Here is a 26,651-nt window from a genome sequence, read left to right on the forward strand (position 1 = left end):
CTGAGAGAGCTGGGCATCCCAGGGTCTTTACTAACACTTAAAAATTATTCAAGACTTGGGATATACCTCAGTGGTAAAGGCTTGGGTTTGATCTCCAGCACTGCAAAAATTAAATAAAAAATAAAAATAAATTTTATTTTTTTCTTGAAAGATAAGCAAATGGTGAGATAAGAAAGAATTTCATCATCTTGCTATTAAAAATTTCACTTTCCTCCATCCGAATTGATTAGACAAATGAGTCTTGGGTGTTTCAACTTGCATCTTAAGAGGATATTAAGAAGAACTGCATATTATCAAGAACTACTGGAGCTGGTATTAGGTGTGTTATTGACAAATTATCTTATTTACAAAAGCCCCTTTTGCCCATCATGAGAAGGATTTATAGGTTAAAAGTGCAAGTAATGAATGCAAAATAAAGTTAATTTTACATGACAACTGAATTATTAAAGATGCAAAGTTAAGATTATGGAAAGAAGACCTAGTTTAATGCTTATCTCAAAATACAAACCACAATATATATTTAAGTCCCAAACATGATAATAAAATACATGTATAGTTTTATTATTTCAGTTTTGACTTTTGGAGATGTTTTTCAATGCTTATCTGTCCAACTAGAATTTAAGATCTATAAAAGCAAAGATTGTGACTTTTCTTTTTTATCTTAACTCATACAGTACTTCATATATTAATATTAGTAGGCATTATGCAAATATATTTTCAATGAATAAACAGATTAAAATAAATGAGTAAACAAAATACATTGGGTGTACTATTCCTTTTGTTTTGAAAATAACAAAACTTATGGGAACTTTTGAATACTAAGAAATTAAAACAATAGATACACAATGCTATGAAATGACTTTTGATACATGCATTAGATCCCTGTGGAAAGCTTTTCTGCAATTTACTTTGAGTTTTAGTCATCTAGGGTACACCACTAAATTTTTTGGGGGTAGTTTTATATACTTAAGCTTATTATCTATGATCCTCTCACTTTATTTGTACTTTCTGGATGATCTTCCTATTTAAATAATCTTAATGGCATTCTTTGAAATAAACCCCTTACATACCTTAAATTTTTCAACACTTACTGTTGTTTGTATTCATAATAGCTGCCATTCTGACTGGAATGAGATGAAATCTTACAGTAGTTTTGATTGGAAATGCAAATCAAAACTAATCTAAGATTTCATCTCACTCCAATCAGAATGGCAGCTATTATGAATACAAACAACAATAAGTGTTGTTGAGGATGTGGGGAAAAAGGTACACTCATACACTGCTGGTGGGACTGCAAATTGGTGCAGCCAATACGGGAAGCAGTATGGAGATTTCTTGGAAAATTGGGAATGGAACCACCATTTGACCCAGCTATCCCTCTCCTGGGTCTATACCCAAAGGATTTAAAAAGAGCACACTACAGGGACACTGCCACATCAATCTTTATAGCAGCACAATTCACAATAGCTAAACTGTGGAACCAACCTAGGTGCCCTTCAATAGATTAATGGATTAAAAAATGTGGCATATTTACACAATGGAATATTACTCAGCAATCAAAGAGAGTAAAATCATGACATTCGCAGGTAAATGGATGGAGTTAGAGAAGATAATGCTAAGTTAAGTTAGCCAATCCCAAAAATCCAAATGCCGAATGTTTTCTCTGATATAAGGAGGCTGATGATTCATAGTGGGGTAGGCAGTGGGAGCATGGGAGGAATAGACAAACTCTAGATAGGGCAGAGGGGTGGAAGGGGAAGGGAGAGGACATGGGTTAGAAATGATGGTGGGATGTGATGGACATTATTATCCAGAGTATATGTATGAAGACACTTATTGTTGTGAATATGCTTTGTATACAGATATATGAAAAATTGTGCTCTATATGTGTAATAAGAATTGTAATGCATTCTGTCATATTATACAAAAATTAAAAAAAATTTCAACACTATTTTGTCAGTGTCACTAATATTTTTGAGATGAACTGATTCTACCATAAAAATGTCATGAGGGAATAGAGTTTCATTTTTATATTTTGATTGAAATTATTGTCATTAACCAAATTTCAACACTTGCTTTTCAGGAAAATACACTAACAGAGCTTTGGACACATATGGAAAGCATATTTGTATGGGAATACACATATGGAAAGACTATTTGTAATAGTCATTTATCTATTATAATCATCCTCCAAGGTTTATATATTTCCAATTATATTTTCACTTGCAAGTCTTTAAAAGTGATGCTTTTTGTATTCATTTTTTTAAATTGAATGAGAGATAGGTTATATATAGTGAGATGTGCTTAGGGCTCTACAGCTGCTTAGAATTCTTCCTGTGTTGGTCCCTGAAGTATGATGTCAAGGTTGCACCTAAGTCAGACAGTCAGCATGAATTCAGGCTCAGTAAGTGAGAGACTGGCAAGTTAAAAGATGGACAATGAGAAAAGTATATGTCAAAAGAACTTTTGGAAACAAGAATGCTACTTCATACTGTATTAAAGTTGGCTTTGCCATCACTTGCTTCCTAAGCTAATGACAACATTTCTAAATTTTATAACAATATCACTAAAAGACCAAAAGGTAAATAGTCATTGGAAACCATTTGCTTTGAATTAAAGCATTAAAAAGTTTCATTTACAGATTGCATTTTTCTTGTTGATATGTTCATGTTACATGTCTGTTCTTGTAAAATGGAAAGCATTAAAATTCAAATTTTATAAAGCTTTTGAATGTAATTATTATCCCTGTTTTCAACCTCCCATGATAGATTTAACAAGTGATATCAAAGATTTTCCAAAAGTCAAATCTTATTCCCATAACACTAAATAAGTCTCCAAATATTTTGGTAATTGCTTTAAAAGTAAGTTACTTTTAATGTCACACATGGTTGTTGTACTAAATATAAATATGGATGAAATTTAATGATTTTTTAAAAAAATACCTTTTAACCCATTAAAAAATAAAATTACTTTTGATGCTTTGGGGGATTTTCCTTATACTGAACAAAATTTGATATTTGAAGTTTACCATCAAAAATGTAGCAATAATAGAAACCAAGTAAGAGAGTCTAGGATATTCAACAACAAAATTGAACAAGCTTTAAATTTGATATTGTGACACATTAAAATTAGCTCAAGATAGCAAAAAGTCAACCAAGGAAGACATGGGATATTTGGGGACTTTGGAAATACAACTACTATTTCTCATCCATTGCCTTTCAAAAGTTGTTTTGTGCAATTGTTTTATTATGATCACCTTAAAAGTAATATTTATTTTTGAAATTAACTTTTAAAAATAACTTAATAAAATCATATTGAGCAGAATTTTTGTTGTTTTTGTTCTGTGTATAGTCCTGAGGATTGCACAGGAGTTAGAACTTTTGCAAATATAAAGCAAAACCAATATGCTGATTAGAGATTCATAATAATTTACAATATTAATTTAATAAAATGCCTAGAACAATGTCTAGCAATTATTAACAAAACAATGAAGCTGTCTGCACTTAACACACGTAAGGCAAATGTTGAATTAAGGTAAAAATTATATGCAGTAAACTCATATCTGACATAATATACAATAAAATTAATATCCACACTGAAGGTCTAAAGTTATGACAATATGCTTCCTACAAACCTTCTATAATTTCCCAATTGGGTTGAGCACAGCTCATTGTGGCCTAATGTCAATTGGAATATTCAGACTATTTCTTAAAATAGAATGCTATAATTTCCCTACCATGCCATGTAAAATAATTTAATATATTCATTTTAACAAAAGGTTCAAACTACAGTGTGTTTGTTTTAAATTTTTAGTATTAACTCTGGTTCTTAACGATATCTACAGTTAACATTCTACTTTTCATGCTGTTCCTAAAAGGAACAATATCTTTACCCTGAAAGTGTTACTCTAATTCACCCCTAAAATTTACTTTATGTGAAAAAGTTTCATCATTCAAAAACCCTACTGTTTATATATATTGAGATTGATTCAACTACATTGGGTACAGATGTTGATATCAGACAAGCTGGGTTTCTACATCTAACTTTACACTGTGACCCTGGGAAGTGGCATAATGTATTGGTGCCTCAGGTCCTGACTACAAAATGAGAATGTTTCCAGAGTCCTCAACAGGAAGCATGAAGTTTAGAAGGAGCTAGTGTATGTGCCTAGCACAGGCTCAGAGTAGTGCAGAACTCTCCTGCTGTGAATGCCTTCTTCTCTCTTCTCCATTCCTGGCGTATCTTAGCTAATTGGAGATCAGTGAAAAAACAGTGGAAGTTACTGGAATAAATCAGCTCCACGCAGAGGCGCATCTACATTGCAGGCAATAGTTACACATTTCTAAAGTAACAGCCATTGAGATCAAAATGACATTTAAAAAAAAATGTATTTACACTTTACAATTTCTGTGTAGGGGAACGTCTTTTCAAGACAACAATGAGAGAAAGAACAAATTAGCTACGTCTGTGTGTATAGTTTAATTCTGTAAAAATAAAGAAATATACCCAATTTTATTAAACACTGAACATTCATGGACAGGTAACAGAAACAAAGTTATTTCATAGAGCAATCTACATCAACATCCCAAAACATCAAAATAGAGTTCTCTAAAGGAAAGAGTCTTTCTTTAATGGGGTTGATAATAATTAGAAGTTCCCATTATTTGTCCATGAATCCTAAGAACGGTGCTACTTCAAACAGGATTCTAGCAGAACTTGGCACAATAAATTTAACTTTTCAACCATCCCATTACTTTTTCACCATCTTGTGACTTCACTCACTCAGACAGTCTCACATATAAGTACATTAATATTAAAAACACACATGGCTGTAAAGCAGAAAACTCATTCTAAAATTACATTTTCTACAACAAAAGCAGGTCACCATATTTATGTCCAATGTCTCAATCACAGAAATGGATTTTCCTCACGGAGCTACTGATTCACATACACTATCAGGTTCAACATTTCAGAGTTGTGTTTCTAGGAGGATCTGTTTGATCATGTGCAAGAATTCTAAGGCATTATAAGAAGTTGTTCCACAGGACAAGGGCTTCCCAGGCAATGATATACTCTTGGTATATTTAACAAGTCTTTAGTCTTCAAATGCTAACAGCCAGACACAGGGAGACATTCATAGTCTACAGGTGGTTGGCTCAAAGGTCAAAATGTGTTTTAAAAAAATGTTTATGCAATAGCACCATAGGAAATCTTTCAGTAATGAATTCATTTTTTTCCCCAACATTGCATTTTTAAACTGAATTTCAGGAAGAGAGAGGGAGAGAGACAGAGAGAAAAAAAATAGAGTTTTCAATTCTCACAAGGCCTATTTCCACTTCATCTATTTTTTTTAAATACACTAACCATGACAATATCAACAATAATAACTACAACAATAATAGGTCAACAATGAAAAACAGACAATAGCAGCAGTAGTAACTTGAGTGTGGTCCATCCAGGCAGGCATCTAGAGGAATCCTGTGCACACCCCGGGGGAAGTTTTCTCATAAGGTTCGTAAGACATCACAGGCTTCTTGGATTTGGTGTGAAAAGGCAGCACTTACACAGAAGGAACTGAATTCACCAATTAACTGGGCATTTCCAGTAATTAAATAAATGATGATCAGCATTGGCTTTAATTGACACTACTTGACCTCTTACACTAGTCAAAATGTAAGAAAATGAAGTGGTCTCAAGATCATTTGTGTTTCAAAGAGGTTAAGCTGGCCTGCAAATGAAAATAATGAAGCTGAAATATTCCAGTTTCCAAACATCAGACAGACAGACAGACGCACACACATACACACACACACACACACACATACACACTTAAAGTACAAACCACCCTCAAAGACTCCCATTTCACATCAGCTCATATGGATCTGGTTTACATTGTATCCGTGATACAAAGTCAAAGCAATTATGCTAAGAAGAGGTTTTTCCAGTTTATGACCTGCAAGATCAGTCCCAAATCTTGAAAAATGGTCAAAAAGAACATTTGCAGAGTCACAGCCCCTGAATTGAACTGTCTGAATTGCGAGGCATCTGTTTCAAGCTGTGAACAGAAGCTTGTAGAGTCTCCCTTGAAGCACAAGATGCCCCTCAACCAGCTTTAACAGCACATCAAGCACGGAGTTCAAATATCCTCCTGTTGCTAAACAGGATTGGCTGGAAGCTTGTTTTCTAGTACAGAGATCATTCTGACCTTATAGTTTTCTTTTGTTCAAACTCATTATATAAAAACATTTGTGCTAATATCATCAGTTTTTTTAAAAAAAATATGTCTATGTCTTCTCTCCATCGTGCACAATCCTTTATGTTCTGACAGAGGTTTGGTGTTATTTTTTGGTATGTGTGGTTTCTGGATATCTTATGCTTTTGTATCTTACATAAAATCCTTTCTTGTTGATTGTGTCATCCGTGTGAAAATGAATTAAAATGGCATCCCCAATTGAATAGATTTCTTCTGGTGGCTGAAAGAAAACAAAACAACAACAGAATGAGTTGCTTTTTCTTCATGGCAGTGCATGTTTGAGCATGTTTTTCTTTGGCATATAATTCCACCCTCTCAACAACCTTGACAAATCAATATGATTGACTGCTTCCTTTTACAGATGAGGAAACTTGAGACTGAGAAAAGACAATGTTATGCTAGACATCAAAAGGCTAGTCAATGCTATAGCTGGGCTTCAAACCTGCATGAGCCTGTTTCTACTTTCCTTTCTAGATTTGTATTTCTCCCCCAAACCCTTAAGGCAAGTTTTTTTTTAAAATTTATATATATAAAAGAGAGGTCAGAAAAGGTAAAGGGATGTTAAATTTGTTTCACAAATTACTGAGGCAAAGCCACTCTACAATTGAAATCTTCAATTAATTTTTGCTTTAATAATTTAAGTAGCAATAAATTTCTTTTTTCTTTATTTCAGTTGTTATTTGGGCAAAAGTTCAACAGTATTACTTAGGCAATACATACTGGCAGACATTCAAAAAATTGGGACTAATATCTTCACAACAGAATATGTATTCAGAAGACTATTCAATATTAATTCAGTGCATCCCAGGAAAGAAGCATTGAGAAAACCTTAATCTTCATTTTTTTGGTTCTCATTTCTCATGGTGACCTTTTCTAGCCTGTTTCTGGCACTCTGCACTTGTACATGAGACACTGTGAAAAGAACAATATTCCTATAGCATAGACTGAGCCAACATACCAGCAGCTGACCCTGCCACTCCCACCAAGAATATCAGCTGAAAAGGGAATGTCAATTAGAATGATGTGCATATTCTTTCTGTTAATGCTTTAATTGAGGAAGGTGATGAAATCAAGTTTATGTATTTAAGCTTACTGCATTTAGATTATTATTTAAATGCTTATTGTCCAATAAAAAGCTAGAACATGCTTTGAGATTATTGAGTATTTAAATACTTATTGTACAATAAAAAGTTAGAACATGGAAGTAACCAGAAAGTATAACTACTAAATTCATCTGCTTGGCTAATATAATCAGGCAAATTCATCAGGAGTGGAAAAGTGGGAGGGTGGAAGAGGCACATTCATTATATTTCTTCAAGCCATTAATAATATAACTTTTTGCACAAATATTGCAAATTGTAAATATTACACACAGCAATCATCAATTAATAGGCTTTTTTAGTTTTGTCTACAGTATCCCCTTGGTGGTGTACTTACCCCAGATCCACAGAATCGACCAAGTCCCACTGCTGTGGAATCTAGACCATCAAAGAGCTCAACATAGTCATAGCCACAGTCAGCTTCTTCTTCCACTTCAAAGGTCTGGAAGGACAATTCAAGTCGAGAGCCTCGTTCTGACACTAACAACCACTCACAGTCCACCTGTCCTGGGTAGTTGTTATCTCCAAACTGTGCGTGTGAGTATAGCTCTCTGGGTTTGGGTTCTGCTTTCAATCGTCCACCACACTCTACCAGGAAAGAAAAAGGGATTAGAAAAATGAGCTTCAACGGGTCCAATTTCAACTTCAGTGTATTCTGACATTCTCCAACTTCTGTTTCCATTTCCAGGATCAGATGTAATTTCCACAACCCAAGAGCCTAAGTACAAAGACGGGGGCACAGGCTGCCAAAGTTGGAATGTCAGCTCCAACACCTACAAAGTCTGTGACCTGGTCAGTTTTGTCCCTTCTCTGAGACACTGTTTTCTCAAGGGTAAAATACAGATGATAATAAAGGCACCAATGTTAATGTGTTTTTAGGATTTATACATAAAATCTTTTCAAAGACTACCTGTCACATAATAACTCTCAATAATTCTGTTATTACACCTAATAGTTTTTAGTCTCAAGTAACTCTTTTTATGGTTAAAACAAACAAACAAACAAACAAACAGGGTCTTAACCTGAATTTAACCTTAATAATGTCAGAACCCAGAATCTAGAATAAGAAATAACCTAAAATTCAACAGAATATATAAAATTCGTGTGTGTGCGCGCGCGCATTAATAAAAATTCTACACAACATATATAGCACCATATTATTTTACTGTTAGAAATATTTATCTAACTTGATCCAGAAAAACACAGGCATAATTAATTATACTTATCTTTGAAATTCCAGAACCAATTCAGTTACAGTTGGTTTGCTTGCTATAATGAAATATTTTAAATGCTCCTTTTGGCTTCTTTTTTAGAGAGATATTAATAAGCATATGATTTTCCAGTTATTAACTTTGACACAAGAGGAAAATACATCAAAGAAATAAGTCAGTGAACATACAAACTTTTAGCTTGTTTTAGAAGGTAAGAGGTTTATAAAAATGTTCTCAGTAATCTTTAGTAGTTAGAAGCCCAAACTTTATAACTAGAGATTAAGCAGAGGCCATGGGAGGCCACAGTGCCCACCGACACATGCCAACCTGAAAGGGAAGGGAGGAAAAAAACAGGCTCAGAAAAATGTCAGAAGAAAGATCTTCTGTCTGTTCCTGTTTCCAAAGACTAAAAGGGTTGTTCCTGGGAAGTAGGAATTTCAGTAATAAAACTAGGGAAGACCCAGGAAATATCCCATATGGGAGGATCTGGAGAAGCTAAACCACAGGGTACCAGAACACATAGTTGGGCCAGATAGTCCTTAGTGAAGATGGATCGGGCAGATGAATTCTTACTTGGATTTTCCATTTTTATATATGTATGGTTACCTATATAGTGCTTTGGTGATTTTAAATAACAATATATTTTTGAATTCTAAGGCATGAATACCCAGTCAGCCAGGTTTACATGCACTGAAGGGCATTGTCACAGACAACTGCTCCTTCAGGGACCTTCTTGTGAATAAATTCTGAAACAACTTCCAACTGGGTTTCTAATCACAAGCATGCCTGTCGGGGAAGGTGGCTACAGTCAGTCTAACTGTGCCTCTGTCTTGCAAATGATAAGTGGCCCATCTTGCACTATCTATTGACATAGTGCTATTGTTACAAATGTATACACTCGAAGAAAGGCATCTTTGAACTACTCCTGAAGGTTGGAATTCTGATCACTTTGGGGATTTCATGTCCCTTGTCTCGCAAACTGGAAGCCAAGAATCCTCCCTTTTCCAACACAATGTTTTTCTTATCCCAGGAACTCCATAAATAATTATTCTCTTCCTGTGACAGACTTCCACAGTCAAACTGCCCAGATACAAATCCACACTTGGCCTACTTTGTCCCACAACTTCATTTGTAATTTTATTCTTTGTTTTGAAAGATGGTTAGCACTGGGATTCAAATCCAGGGCCTTGCACATGCTAAGCGTGTGTCCTACTATTGAGCTAGCTCTATCCTCTCACAACTTCACTTTTAAAATGGAGATCATACATAGTACACGCATGTATGCGTGGATTTATATTTGTAAATGCTTGGATGGTGTCTGGCACACAGTTAAAAGTAATTGATATTTTAAGCTATCATCATCATCACTATTTTTTTTTTGGTAAGAACATTTAAATGCTATCATCTGTAAACTGAGATCAATTCAGGTATGAAATGAAAAGTCACAAATATTGACCAACAATTCAAAACACGATTAATCTGCTATCAGAAAAGAAAAATTATATTTTTGCAGGCCAGTAAAACCATTTTGTGAAAAATATTTCTGAATTCAATACGAAAATACGTCAACCAGCTTGTAATCTCATTTGTAGGTTTTTTAAAAAATTTCTACCTATTCTCCAAGTTCAGTATAATTGACAGGTCTCTTTTGTCTTGCAGGGTTAGCATTTGCACTGCTTTCACTAAACTGCCCAGGAAGAACTGAAGGGAGCACCAGGAGATGTGGAGGAGGCCCTTGTTTGTGTGTGCCTGCTTCCTAGAAACAAGGTAGGGAAACAAAAGCATCCAAAAGAGGCAGTCCTCTGCCAGCCCCAGCCTGGAACAGAACTCAAGAAGGAAGCAAGCAGTGGAACAAAACGGGGAAAGAGGTTTCCCCAAGTCTTCATGAACCTAAAAATCACAGGAAGGTGTCATTACTCCATTTGACTGAAAACTGGCCTGCCTTGGGGGAAATAAAAAAATAAAAATGCCTTAAACTACACTTAAGGATATTTTTAAATGCTGCACTAAGTTCCCTTTTCATCTGTTTCAGTGCTCAATACCACGGATCACTGCTATACTAATAAATCTGAAAATAATGTTCTTACCATAAAAAGAGAGAGAGAATTTAGCCTAGAATTTAGCCTAGATGATGAACATTTGAAGGATGAATATGTGAACATTATGTGCACAAGATGTGTGATTTTAATACGTCCTGAGAGAAAGTCCATGATAGGCAGCCTGAGGGCAACTGCTTGAGTGTTTTATTTATTATTTTTTTAAGAGTCCCCATGGCTATTCAAACTCTGGTCAACAGCATTTAACAGGTCCCTTGAAAAGATGATTTTTAAATAGAGTCAACAAATTTTTGGCGAATATCCCTATTCATTTATCAAGTCAGAAAAACCTAAAACCAGTTGTTCAGTATGTCAGCAATATTTTTTTTTGAATCAATACTTTGAAAGTACTTTACGAGCTGCCAGAGAGAGAGTCTTTCACAAAGTTCTGGGAAATGGAATTGGAGCTGAATAAGAAAGATAACTGGAAGAGAAGCCAAGGGGTGGGCTTCGTTTTAATTTGGAAAGATGTGTTTACTTCCTGGTAAAGTATTACATTAAAGAAGAGGTGCTGTAATTTGACCTACAAATGCTTTTAGTGAGCATTCTAATTGAATTGATTTTGATCAAAATAATTTCCAAGGAGCATAATCATACATTATTGGATTTTTAAATGTCATTGACAAATAATATGATGCTTTATACTACAAAAACGACATTTTCTCTCCAAGTTTCTCCCCTCTGAGAGAAGAGTATTTCTTACTTCAAAATTTGTTTCTTTCAGTTAGTTTGATTTAGGCTGGAATAATACCAGTTGTTACCTGATTAAAACAAACTTGGACTGAAAATCTGAACCAACTGTCAGAGGAAACAAGAACTCTCACCAATAAAGTTCATTTTTCATGGACTTGGGTAGTATAACTTATGAAAAAGTAGCCACAAAGCTATGTTAGAGCAATATTTCTAATTGCCTGGTTTTAAAAGTTACAGTATTAGAAGTTTTTATTGCAGATCAAATTGAAATTGTACACAGAAGTTTAAGTAAATTAAAGTGTATACTTGAGGACTTGTCTATAGCAGTTACATGTATTCTAGAAGGCAGGACATAATACAAAAATGCTTTATACATGAAGCAAAAGTTGACAGATATGGTACTGGACTGGGCTGTCTTGTCAGCAAAAACTTAAACAGAAACCCAGAAACTCAATTTAGACTACAAGCTGTCCACAGACAGGAATTTCTTATATTGTCCTTACCACAGATTTCTGATTTTTTCCTATAAAATATGAACATGGCACATTGTCTAGTCAAAGCAAAGGCAAAAAAAAAAAAAAAAACATTGTTGAAAGATTACAAAATAAGTAAACTTGGAAGATGTAAGCATCAGACAGTATAGTCAGAATATTTGGCACGTATACAGCACCCAGAAAATTCTAAGATAGCTAGCTAAATGAGAAGAAAACTTAAAAAATAACAAAATATAATTAATCATGCAACTTTTGAGTTTCTTCATAGAAAAATAATAATAGTCATGGAATTTTACAGCTGTAAAAAATCTTTAGATTATTATTCCACAGATGATGAAACTGAGATTCAAAGAAATGACCTTTTCCAAAGTTCCCTGCCAGGTAAGTCATACTTTGACCAGGACCCAAAGGTATTGACACACTGGAACATAATTTAAGGTCAATCCTCCCAATTTATAAAGGATAAAAGGAAAAACTGTAAAAGTAAGATTTTATAAAACTGAAAAAAGAAATGTTTATAAACAGGCAATTTTGAATTTCTTTATCATTAGTTATTTCAATAATTTTTGACAGCATATTTTATACTATATTCATAGAAACTGATGGGCAGGATTTTTTTTTAAGTGGCATGAACTTTATGTTTTCAAAAATACTGATGAGCCAAGCACAGAGGCACATGCCTTTAATCCCAGCTACTCAGATAGTGAGTTCAAAGCCAGCCTCATCAAAAGCCAAAAGCGAGGTATTAAGCCACTCAGTGAGATCCTGTCTCTAAATAAAATATAAAATAGGGTTGGGGATGTGGCTCAGTGGTCGAGTGCCCCTGAGTTCAATCCCCAGTACACCCCCTCCAATATTGATAAAATAATAGGATTCAAACCTTTTAAAAACTATGCTTGTTAACGAGTATTAAATAAGTCATCAGAAATATGTTTAAACAAAAATGTCAAATAGATGGAAAATCCTTAATATGAAATTGCCACAGTTCATAAGAGATTTTTCTCAAACCATATTTATATTAATACATGAGAAATAATTAATTTGTATTATTTGTAGAGGTCCAATAATATCAGCATAAATGATATTTACTTTCTCATAGACTTCAACATAAATGTAGTGCTCACAATAAAATAGACTAAAAAATAATATCAGACAATGAAAACAAATCTCTAAATCAAAGAGAAACAAAGAAAATAGAACATAATTTCATTGAAATTATTTCACAGCACATTATTATTTTATATTATTAATATTTGTATATTATTAATTGTTTTATACAAAGTCTCTTCTGGAAATGTGTCAATTGTTTGTGCATTGTCAATGCCACTAGGTGTCACTATAAGCTAAATGACTTCAGGAAATAGCTACAATTTTTTAAAAAATCTTTTTGTCAAACTGAATGAAAATAAAGGATATTCCCTAGACAATTTCTGAAACATATAATTAAATTGTATTCATACCACAAGCAATTTTATTATAAAATTTTGCCTCAAATTTCTATTTTTCTCTTAAGAAAAATACAGTTGAAATTCAATCTCTGAAACTCAAATTATGAGTTTAGAATTAGGGAGGAAATCATGTTGTGTAACAAATAAAAGAAAAAAATGGACTTCATCAAACACAGATAATCCCATACTTATTTACAAAAACATATTAATACAAAAGTAGCTAAACTGGTGTGTTATTAGACACTGTATGAATTTTCAATACCAAGCTACAGATTTCTGTAAGCAGTAACACATAAGTCAAATTACTAAATTTAACATGAAGTTCATTATACAAATATTTAGAGTTAGTTCTACTTTACTGTACTATATTAATCAAAAATCAAACTGAACATTTTTTTCTTCTAAGATATTTAAGTAGGGTACTGAGTGATTCTTGCAAAAAAATTCACATAGTACTTTTGAGATTTTTCTGTGCTTTGCATGGAGATTCATTTACAGTCCTATTAATGAAATACACATATTCACCAGAAAAGAAACCTGGGTCTTTGTCAGACAAGAGAAGCACAATCCTAATTTGCTGACCTGTAGAATGTGTTGCTTGAAAGCCTTTTCTTTGAACAGATGCATCAGAAATAAACCGAACAAACATTTTATTTCCAGTAGCCACAAGGGGATCTGGTATCTTGTTGCCACATAGTCGTCCAAGAATTGGGGACTTTTCTGTTTCTCCATCAAATACTTCTAAGTGATCATAAGCACATTCTTGATGCTGTTCAATCTCAAACTCACTAAAGGCCTATTTAAAAAAGAAAGAAAAAATTTTATAAAACCACAAATCACTCAAACTGAGTTCTTGTCTTTGGAACTAAAATACATATGAATAAAATATGTTCAGGGCATACAAATGAGTCAATCCATAAAGCACATTATTCAAAGGACTATGAAATCAATAGAATATGTAATCTCTAGGAAAGAACATAATGAGTCCAATAATATAACTGTGTATGAGAGTTTGAATCTTGAATGTTCAAAGGAACAACCATGTATTAAAGGTTTAGCCCTTAGTGTAGCACTATTGGGAACTATTGGAACCTTTAGAGACTGGGCCTTGTGGGAGGTGTTAGTTTCACTTGGAGACCTTCCCTAAGAGTAGATTGTAGGAACTTAGCCTCTTCTCACTCTTATTAGTTGGCTATGGGGTGATTGGTTTTACTCTACTGTCTACTGCTGCCCATGGTGTGTCACCTTACCATATGCACAAAAGCAACAGAGCCAATTGACCAGAGACTCTAAAACTGAGTTAAAATAAGCATTGTTTCTTTACAGGTTGACTCTCTTGATCATTTTTATAGTAATGGAAAGCTGAATAATACAATGTGAAATTCTATTTTGCAAGTATTGCAAATAATTCTACAATTATAAATAAATCTTCATCTACACAGAATTGAAACAGTTTATAATAACAAAGTGGTATTTTATGCTAAATTTAATCCAAAGGATACATCAGAAAATTTTATGCAATTGTGTTAAAACATTGATCACTTCTGGTTTTGATGATTGTAAGCTTGTGAACATTATCCTACCTTTGGACATGTAAGCCCATAAGAAAGTCCCATAACTGTTACCTTTTCACAAAATTTTAATGCAATAAATCTTGATAGAATAACTAAAACAAAGGGAATTTTTACTATATATTTCTTATTTAGATCTTACAAACCATAGTATTAAAAAACACTAATGTTTCTATAAGGCTAGAATAAATTTAATTCACTTTTCAGGTAGATGGCATACTTATTTTACTATCTGGTATGCTAGAAAGTTTGGTATGCTTTGCTATTACTTGTATGATTTACAAATTCTTATTTTTCTATGCAGTGATATTTATGTGTGAGTTTTAGCAAATTTAAAATTAAAATTCACTAAATACATATATACAATACATTAGAAATCGTCAAGCAAAGTTTACTTGAGATGGATTAAAAATAAAATTGCCCAAGCTATTCATTTAACTTCAGGAATTACAGGTTATTTACTGATGCCAATTAAGGCTTGTTTCTTTCCCTGGCGAAAAAACATCATATGGTGAATAAGTAAACCATCATTCTTACTTAAGTCTATAAAGCAAAGCTAAAAAATATGAAGAAAATAAAACAAAGAAATACAAAATATGCTTCTAACTTTATTAATTTTGCTATAATTACCAAATACAATATTTGAACAACAAACTTTTGAAATATGTTTTACTTAATGAAATTTTGTGTAGTGGTCCTATTTTAAGTCTAATGGATGATAGTCAAAACAATTGGCTCTCAGTGCTGATTTATTTCACATCACATCATACCACCTGTCACATCTGACTTTGGAGGAGTAAGGGAAGTAATGAAAGAAGCATTTGGTGTTAACTAGGGAGTAGGAGAAAGTAATGAGGTTGCTTAAAGAAGCGAGCAAAGGAAAGGAAGAGGACTGATCTCTTTTATGAATTCAACTTGAAAAATATAAATAAACCTGTAGCCAATAAACATTAGAAGTCATTATTAGATGTAATTTATTATGGGCAAAAAGGAATGCTCAGTTCATTTCACCAAAAGGACTGGAGAGAGCAAAAAAAGATTAAAAGTAACACAAAGATTCTCACTGGAAACAAAAAACTAACAAGTAAAACAGTAAGTAAGAAAACTGCAGCAGTGTTCATTACTCTGAAGCACAATATGCAAAGCAGGTGATCCCTGAAGGAGTTCATTTTATTAATTTATTAATAATCTCCAATTTCTGTAATCTCCAATTTCTCCAATCTGTTAGACTGGAGTTTATTAATGAATTAATAATCTCCAATTCCTGTAATCTCCAATTTCTTCAATCTGTTAGACTGGAGTACAGTAGACACTGGACAGGGGCTGCAGAAGATCATGAATGGATGTCTGGATGTCTCGAGCAGTATGTCAGTCAATTACTTCTCCACCCATCTTATGTTTATAGAAAACTTTGTAGGAAAATGTTGTAGACGTGGCCAACCAAACTTTCTGGTTTTCTGTTTCTCATGAGAGGGTACTCAATCAGTTCCAGTTACCACATTTTTAAAAATATACTAAAGAATAAAGCTAGGGGCCATATCCACAGCTTTTTTTTTCTTTTTATTCTGAAACAGGGTCTTGTAAAATTGTTGAGAATGGCCTCAAACTTGGGGTCCTCCTGCCTTAGCCTCGTGAATCATTGGGATTACAGGCATGCACCAATACAACTGGCTTACATGCACATTCTGGTGTCAATTTAAAAGTAGTAAGAAACCACTTTGAGAAAATTGACTCAACTGCACCCATTTACTTCTTTATTACATATGAAACCAAGTCTCTGAATTAAAAGAATAATGTCATTTAAGAGGATAAAACATTGTTTCAGGAAAACAACAGTATTTGAAAATCATTGCATGTTGAGTAATCATCTCTTTTGATTGTTGTATTGTTTTGATTTATTTAATGAAATTTTGTGTTGTGGTCCTATTTTCAGTCTATTGAAGACAGTCATAACAATTGACTCTCAGTGCTGATTTATGCCACATCACATCATACCACCTACTGTCCCAACTGACTTTAGAGGAGTAGGGGAAGTAATGAAAGAAGCATGTAATATTAACTAGGGAGTAGGAGAAAATAATGAGTCCACAATAATAATGTATGATACATGATTTCTTAACCTTATTTGGTGATAGAAAAGAACATGTTATAGAAAGAACATGGAAACCTACTATACAGACAAGAACATTCTAAGAAGGATGGGGATAATGCTGTTCTAAAGTATAATCCCATAAATAGTTTACTAAATGTGCCTCTGCATTTGCAGACCACACATGTTCAACCCATTCGCTGGGCCATTGGAAACTAAGTGAATGAGATGAATAAGCAACTATTTCACTCTCTAATGAAATGCAGGATGTCTGGAGTAAATAACAACATCTGTTTAAAATAATGGAGCAACACCACACAAGGTGGCATTGAGCTGGGCTGTGGGCCATACTGACACCTGGTCTGGAGCCAAATAGCTGCAGCTTCCTATCAAATTACTAATGGAATCAGATTGAGTCTACAAGAGTTAAATTAGCCAAAGATTCCATAGCTGACATATGCTCAAGTGATACAAACAATGTTTATTCATTAACGTATTAGTGAATTTTCCTCTTGGGATAGGTAGCAGCTTGTTCTGTCAAGTGCAAAGATTTGTGTGCACCTTTTCCAGAAGTCAGCCTGACCTAAAATGCCACCACACACAATCAGAGGCTTGCCTAACTCACATGCTGATGTCTCATAAATCTGGTCCTATGCCACAGAAACACCCACATACAGAGTACTCCATATATAATGACTTCACCTTAATTAAAAAAATACCTCTAGGCCACAGAAAAGTATTTTCAGGAGCCCTTGGGAAACTGTATTATTTTGTAGTCCACAATGATAATGTTTGACACACAGTTTATTAACCTTATTTTGTGACACATGATGAACTATGAATCTCTAAATGTTATAGAATTTGAAATTTTCCAGCTACCAGGAGGAGACCTAGTTCAGAAGACACTCAGATTCCCAAAAGGTCCTTCAGGTAACAATGGGGACAGTATAGCCCACAAGGTTGAATGTATGTAGCTGTAAGGAATTCTGACTTCTGACAAAACATCTCCTCCCTGCCATTATTTACTTAAGTATTCTATTCTTAAGCATTCAAATTAAGACTTCATAAGCATTTGGGCATCAAAATTTTAAAGCACATGCATTCCATCATTATATTTCCATGATTTTAGGGTTACTAATTAGGGTTTTAGGGTTAAACACAGCAGATAATGATGAGCTCTAGTCAGAAATTCTAATGTATTTCCCATAAGGCAAACTAAGAGGTTAAGAGTCCAATTCAAAAATAAAATAAAATCCAACTTTTATTATAGGCTACGGAAATAATAACTCTCTTTCTGGAACACCCATGCATGCCTAATCTACCTGGATGGCCACTGGTCAAGCTTCCATATGCTCTCTGGTCATATGAGCATCTGTAAAGATTCTTTTATTGAAAATCCAGGCATTAGTTAAAGGAAGAGGCCATGAAGAATAACTAATATATTCACAAAGGTAGAGATAATAAAATGATTGCATATAATGCAGAAATAAAATTTACCTAGATTGAACATTTAAACTCAGAGAATTAAAGATATGACGCAATTTGAGCAGTGGCGAGATAAGCTTTAGAGCTCTTAGTACCAGACATCTTTCACCTTTTCCTGTTTTTTGGTACGAACTGTCATTTGGTTTCCCACAAGATATTTGAAGGATTAGAGGCCACTGGAAAAAACAGCAGACTGGAATATAAACCCCAATCTTCTGATTCAAAAAGCCCCCATTATTTTCCACAAATCTTCTATAACTATGATTAAATATACTTCTTATGGATTTATAGTAGAGAGTTATATGAGAGTTGTAGATGACTTGCTTTTTAAATATTCCATATGTGAAACTGTACACTGCAAGTGTATGTTACTTAGCAAAACTCTAAGATATGATAAATCACATAAAACTACACAAGCACATTAGTCTATTGCCAGATGATCCTAGCCTAAAACTTTGTTTTTGTTTTCATTTTTAATGAAGATTAGTTTAAAATATAAAAACAGTTGCCAAAAACTTAAAAGATTGTTTGAATCTCTCAAAAATCAAGATAGGATAAATCCAGGAATATATAGATTGTTGTTCTTATTCATTCAGAACTTTATTTCTTTTATAGTAGGAAGAATTTTTTTCAGCCATCTTTTGATTAACTACTTTTGATCGTACTGAAAAATTATCATGTAGTTATCATTTTATGACTGAATACATAAACACACATTATATTCAGGATTATTATATCTATTTCCTGTCACTGCTGCAGTCAATTACCACAAACTTAATGACTTAGAATGGCACAGACATATTCTCCTACTATCTTGGAGGTCAGTAGTCTAAAATGGGTAGAAAGGCCTTTCTTTCTAGAAATCCTGGGTGACAATTAGTTTCCCCCAATTTTTCAGCCTTTAGAGAGGTCTGCCTTTCTTAGCTCATACCCCCTTGCTCCAGCTTCAAAATCTGTAATGTAGCATCTTCTCTACTCTCTGATATCCTACCTCCTTCTTATAAAGACCCTGTATCCAGATGACCTCCCCATTTGAGATCCTTAACTTCATCACATCTACAAAGTCCCATTTGCCATGAAAGGTTCTGGGAATTAAAACATGGACATCTTTGGGGAGTCATTATTCTGCCTTCCACAGAGCATAAAGACTAAATGTTTTTATCCTCCCAGTTCTTGTAATTTTTTTTTTCAGAGAAAGTTAACACAAACACTTATCAGTCTGATTACAAATTCTTTTTCCTGACTTTCTTTAATTCTTAACTCTGGGGAACACAAGCTATATCCCTATGGAACAAATCTGACCTACAGTCTGTTTTAAGATAATCTTTATTGGTAAACAAGAGAATACATTCTTTATATATTTTCCGTGGTTGTTTTCACACTAAAACATCAATATTAAGTTGTTGCAACACAGATTGTATAGTCTACAAATGTTGTTACATTTTTCTACCTGACCCTCTAAATAAGAATCTTTCTGAAAAGGGAGCATTAGCAACATTTTCATTTGTTAAGACTGAATTTCATATTCATAAGGCTATGCAAAAGGCTAATAATCCTGATAAACATAGATGTTAAAAATTCTCAATAAAATACTAGTAATATAATTCAACAAATTAAAAAGATCATTGACCATGATCAAGTAGAATTCATCCCCCAATAATGCAGGGATACTGCAATATATGCATATAATAGTTGTCATACATCACATTAACATAATAAAGGACAAAAACCAGATGATTATTTCAATAGATACATAGAAAACATTTAACAAAATTTCACAGTTTTCATAATGAAACTCAACAAAATATTACAGAAGAAATCTATATCAATAAATAAAAATCATATATGATAAACCCATAGCCAGCATAATACTCAGGAGAAAAAAATTAGAAACTTTTCCTGTAAGATCTGAGATAAGACGCAGATGCCACTTTTGCCACCTCTTCTCACTATAATACTGGAGGCCCTAGCCAGAGTGATAAAATATGAGAAAGAAATAAAAGGCATACATATAACAAAGAAAGAAGTGAAACTGTCCCTGTTTGTAGATGATGTGGTCTTATATTAAAACAAAACAAAACAAAAATAAACAAAGAAAACCCTAAAGACTAAAACTGTTAGGCTAATTAATTCTCTGGAATTTTAGTGTACAAAAATCAATATATAAGTATCAAGAGCATTTTTATACATACTAACAGGAAATTATCTTATTTACAATAGCTACAAATACAACACTTGGGAATAAATTTAACCAAGAAGGTGAAAGATGTCTATACTGAAAATTATAATACACTGCTGAAAGAAATTGAAGAAGATACCAATAAATGAAAAGATATCCCATGTTCATGGAATGAAAGTTAATATTGTTAAAATATCCATGTTAGCCAAAGCAATCTACATATTCAAAAAATTCTATCAAATATCAAATAACATTCTTCACACAAATTAGCAAAAACAATTCTAAAAATTGTATGGAATCAGAAGAGACCCCAAATACCCAAAGCAATTTGAGTAAGAACAACAAAGTTGGAGACATTGCACTACTTGGCTTCAACACACACCCCAAAGCTGTAGCATTCAGAATAGCATGGTATTGGCACAAAAACAGACACATGGATCAATGAAACAGAATTGGGAGCTCAGAAATAAATCCACTAATTTACAGCAAACTGAGCTTTGATGCAAGTGCTGCAGACACAAAATGGGGAAAGTATGATCTCGTCAATAAATTTTGTTGGGGAAACCAGATATCCACATGCAGGGGAATGAAAGTGGACCCTTCTCTCATGCCAAATACTAAAATCAACTCAAAATAAAAATGAATTAAAGACAAATGTAAGACCTACAACTGTGAAACTGACAGATAAAAACAAGGGGAAAACTCGATGGCAGATAATCTCTTCTCTGAAATTAAGACAGTGTTCACCAATCATACAAAGAACATTTTGCTAAAATATTTTATTTCTTGGATTGACTGTATTTGTGACTATACATAGAGCTAAGACTTGTAGGGAGGTAATTTAGGGTTAAATTAATTTGAAGGAGTAGAGCTTTAATCCTATAGAGCTGGTGTCCTCATAAGAAGAGTAAGAAAAACTAAAATCCTTTCCTTACACATGCATAAAAAGAAAAGGGGAACAGGAAAAAAGAAGCGCCCCCCCAAACACCAACCCTATAGGCAATTTCTGATCTCCAGAACTGTGAGAAAATAAGTTTCTGTCATTTAAGCCACTCTGTCTACTGTAGCCCAAATTGACCAACATGGATGGAACCTATAACAGTGAATTAAATGGGAATACCAGAAAGATGAATAAAAACAAGCTAAAAGAGAGTGCTTTTAAAAAGTTTCATAGAGATTCAAGATAGCTGAAGAAACAATCACTGAACTTGAAGAAACATCAATTGGAATTACTGAAACTTAAAACAAGTGACAAAAATTAATACAATATGCAAGTGTTGTTGGAAGATATCAAACATTTACTTTGAATCTGGAAGAAGAGACACAATGGTGCAGAAGAATGCTGTAAAACTTTTGAAAATAATGACAGACACCACAGGAATTTCAAGAATGCAGAAATTGTAGAGAATTTTGAGAAGGTGACTTTTAGAAAATTACTAAACAGACACATATCTATGAACACACCATAAACACACATAGACACATTATATTCAAACTTCTAATAAAAAGAAAAAATGGAAGGTATCCATAGACAAAATTATTCTTTACACAGAATAAAGATAAAATTTACAAATTATTGGAAACTTTGAAAGCCTGAAAATCCCATTGGAGTAAAGTGTTTGAAGTGCAAAAATAAAAATAAAATAGTCATCCTAGAATTCTACACTCAATGAAATATCTTCCAAAAGTGATACTGTATATCTTCTCCAAACAACATAAGAGGAAATTCTTCAGAATGTTCTGAAAAAAATATGATCTACATAAATCCATGCAATCAGGAAAATCCATTTTTCCAAACTGAATTAGCTGGCTGCATTGCTGAATACATGCAGCCTCCACATTTCAGCCCATAAGGTTCAGAGAATTGTCCTCTCAATCAGGACCTTGGACAGGACTAGAAAGCAATGGAGTTCCTACAGCGCTATCATCTCAGCATTTAGCTGAGAGGAATGGAGTTCCCTCCATTTGCTGTATTTGTGAGTGATTTTTCAGACAGAGACACTAGTTCATTTCAGTCACAAATACAGCAAATGGATGGATGGAAATCCATACTAGGGATATGAATGTCTTGTTGCTGTCTCTGATTTTATCATAATGCCACATTTGAATAAAGCCTCTTTTATTAGCTAATAAAATAAAATGAAATGAAATAAATTCACTGAACGGGAAGATCCAAACAGGGAAATTACAAATTAACCTTATGGCTCAAATGCTCCAGGGAACTACTTGGGATTGGTAGCCTCTTTCCTAAAATATTTTTTGTTCATTACAATAGTGCTTCCTACAGTATGTCCTGATCCTTGCTAGCTAGCACATTCCTTGGCTTCCAAAAACAGCATCTTGTTGGAAATCATTTAATTTTCTATATTTCCATTATTTTATTTCTTTAAAGTACATAATTTATAGATTCTGTAATCTATAATGAAATATTTACTATCAGACAACCAGATTAGAATGCAACATTTAAAAAATGCAGAAGGGAAGACAAATTTTGTGTTCATATTTAAATGACTCACATAGAATAACATGTGAGAAAAATATAATACCAGTGTCTTATTAGAGGACAATAGATTATACAAAAATGATACTTTACACACCATAAGATAATATCCATCCTATTGTAAGAAAACATACTTTTTGCATAGGAAGCATATAGAATTGACATAATTAGTAGAATATATTAAGTTGTATAACTTGTGTTTAAGTAAATGATTATTCTGTTTTTTTAATGAATTTCCTTTTCTTTCTTTCTTTCTTTCTTTTTGGTTCCTTCATTTATTCTCCCCTTTGAAAACATCATTACCAGTAACATTAGGTAAAGTATAAAGTAAAAGAATCCCTAGAGGAGAACAACATAGCTGTCACCTTGATCTAGGAAATCAAGAATTGGTTAGTGTAAGTAAGCATGAGAAGAAAAATCTTTTCCAGCTATCTACTGATTCAATTCAGTTGAATAAACAACCCCACCACCACCACCACCATGTGCTAGCTGCAAAAGACATGGGTCTACAGCTCAATAGAAAGAAAATGGGCTCACTTACCAATTTGATCCGGTGGCCGGGGGTGGAGCTGATTTCCCATGTGCACTCCTTCCTGCTTGGATACTTGTCTGGCCAGTTGGGACTGGTGATGAGGCCACTTGGGCTGTGGATCTTCTGTTCACACTCAGCTGTGCCAATAACGATAATATCAGTCAGTGTGGAATCTAGCCCAGGATTGGGCCAGAAAACAAGCAGCCTATTTGCCCACTGCTCTGTTGAAAGATCTTTCTGAATACTAGCTAATCATCACTCTGGTCTCTGTTATCATATTCATCTGCTTTGGCAAATAAGTTGCTGAGCATAATCATGCAATGTTTGTTGTCTGACTCACTGGAAATTAAGTGTTTGCCACAAATCAGATAAATGCCTAAAATAAAATGAACTCCTATTTTAAACTGCTGGATCCATAAACTCAGACTTTAATAGAGCAACATATATTGACAATCAAGAATATCAACGCTGGGTTTTGCAAAATATGTAATGCATTGCTACAAACAAAAATCAATGAACTATGCCATTTTAAAATCTTTTTTTATTTCCACATTAACAGAACATCACTTTCATCTAATTAATATCATTAAAACATTTTAGAAATTATATATTTATATTTTCTCTCTCCCTTAGTGAAGTGTACACTTAAAAACCTAAGTCACAGTTTTAGTTGCCAAATAAATTAACCTCAATTTCATTAAAGCAAAATGAAGCATTAGGGATTAAAAAAATTAGCTCCTTAGCCTTGGAGACAGCTTTTAAACTAACTAGAAAGAATATCTCATACCATTAGCATAAAATTTCTTATGTTTCTATCAGTTCAGACGAGACCATTCCACACTTAGTATCAAGTTTCAAAGTATTTGACGTCATCAGGCTGTGTTCACTGTATATAATTTGTGAAGCTATACCCTAGGGATCCTGGTTTAGGCTGGAATTATTTGTTACATATTGTGTATCCCATTGTAAACTATAAATGATTTTCTAAAATTTTCCAAGGAATCTATCTGGGGAAATTATTTACTATATAAACAATATATCAGCATACTGCAGGGCCACACAACAAGGGTCCATGCTCAATACAAATTCATGCAATTGATGTTATCATTGCTGCCACTATTGCATTCCTTAATCTACACCTTCATCTTAACCACACTAGTTCTCCATAGGAAGATTTGGATTTACAATGTGGAGGAATATCAAGAAGATACAGGTGACATTCAGCTTCTGGCAAACAAATGAGGATTATGTAGCAAGACAAGAGCAGGCTCTGGGTTCCATCCCAACCCTGGGGGTGGGAAAGAAAAATAAAAAGAAAGAAAAATTCTGGATCCTATCATGAAAAGGGTTTCTTAAATTCCATCATCCCTGTTTTTGCCTTGCCACATGAAATATGGAGTCTACCTGATTTACAATAGCCTGCAACAAAGCAAACAGGCTTACTGCTAAACTATATAAGGTGCATATACTACAGCAAAGGTAAAAGAAAATTCAACCTTTTTCCTGGCAATAAAAAATAATTTTATTAAAGGGTACTTGGACATCATTCTATCTAAATGGAAGTTTTCTATAAAATTACTTCTGGAAATATTAGCTACTTAAAATATTAGGAAGATATTTGTTATATCTGAGACATGGGTTACATGCACATTCTGCAAAAGCTGCTTCATGTTTTTCTCTGAATTACCTTCCATTTCTGAAGGAAAAAAAAAATTCTGGGCCTGTTGCCCAGACTGTTGATTTAATAGCATATACTACCAAGTTACAAATATGCTCATACAGGAAAGCAGAGAGAAAAAAAATTCCTGGTTGCATATGATCCTGTACAATGCCATTTTCTTCAAAAAAGAAAAAAAAATAGAAAGAAAGAAAACTTGCCAACTTACAATTCTAAGGTATATACAAGAAGTCCATTATGTAACTGGGATTTTAGTCAGGTCCTTCCAATGTACATACACAGAATGATGAGTAGTTATAAAAAAAACTTACTTAATAATTTTCTTTTTGAAATAGGCATAAATCCAATTTAAGTAGAAAATTCCAGAGTAGACTCTCAAAGGAAGAAATAAGACCTGAATAATTATCTCCTGTTTCCATATAACTCACAGTAGCTGAGGGGAATAAAATTATTGTTTTGAAAAATCTTGGAATTTTTTAAGACTTTGGAAACAATCTGGCAGGCTAGTATTGTGCTCCTAGTATGCTTGCTTTTTATTTTCTGGCCAAATCCTGACTTAAAACTTTAAATGGCATGTACCATTTTCAAATGTCTTTCCCTTGGTAGACATTTGAGCTTGATATGTCTGATATTTAAGGCACATCACTCATGAAGCTCATGTATGAGAAATTTGGGGGAGGGCTATAACACCAAATGTAAAACATTTTTCAGAAGTTCGGTTTATATATGGATAGTGTTGTAAGGTCTATTCTATAAAGACCTGAGGATAACATGTTGATTTTTGGCTACCAGATGGCTTCATAGCAGCTTATGTATCTCATATACAAGTTACTCTAATGCTGCCCACATGTAACATGTAAAACCTTTTGGTAATATAATGAGGTTTCCAGTTATATTATATGGGATCTATAAACATTTCACAAAAATTTTTTAATTTTTATTTTTCAACTCATTGATATTATTAACTCTCCTTAGAAGCAGAACTTTGTTCAAATCACATGAAATTTGAGATGTTGTCAAGAAGAGGACATTTCTTTCCATACCTTCCTTGCAATCATGTTTATTCTCATGCAGCACAAATCCGTTACGGCACTGACACATGTAGCTTCCCACTGTGTTGACGCATTCCTGCTGACACCCACCATTATCCTTAGAACATTCATCTTTGTCTAGCAAGGAAATAAACCCCATAGTTTAGTAAGTAGATTTTTAAAAAATGCTCTTAAAGGACAGTCACTTATTGAGGCGAGCAATGGCCAAGGGTAAACTAAGTCACAACTTTCCCTGTGTTCAACATGAAAAAAAAAATAGAAATTTAAGGT

General features: G+C 33.6%; 1 protein-coding gene across 2 annotated transcripts in view; it reads right to left on the reverse strand.

The window, feature by feature from the left end:
• Positions 1-4,369: 4,369 nt before the first annotated feature.
• Tll1 (tolloid like 1) overlaps positions 4,370-26,651 on the reverse strand; it is a 210,635-nt gene continuing 188,353 nt past the window's right edge. For both annotated transcript variants that reach the window (XM_046447878.2, XM_058580376.1), the window contains 5 exons: positions 26,373-26,498; positions 23,661-23,788; positions 13,878-14,091; positions 7,691-7,941; positions 4,370-6,473 (listed from right to left, as the gene is read on the reverse strand). In XM_046447878.2, the coding sequence (XP_046303834.1) occupies positions 6,339-6,473; positions 7,691-7,941; positions 13,878-14,091; positions 23,661-23,788; positions 26,373-26,498 (854 nt within the window). In that variant the 3' untranslated portion in view covers positions 4,370-6,338. The remainder of the gene's footprint in view (positions 6,474-7,690; positions 7,942-13,877; positions 14,092-23,660; positions 23,789-26,372; positions 26,499-26,651) is intronic.

This window comes from Marmota monax, unplaced genomic scaffold, assembly GCF_021218885.2.
Source record: "Marmota monax isolate L192 unplaced genomic scaffold, Marmota_monax_Labrador192_F-V1.1 WCK01_AAM20220418_F8-fsc00040, whole genome shotgun sequence".
Lineage (NCBI taxonomy): Eukaryota > Metazoa > Chordata > Mammalia > Rodentia > Sciuridae > Marmota > Marmota monax.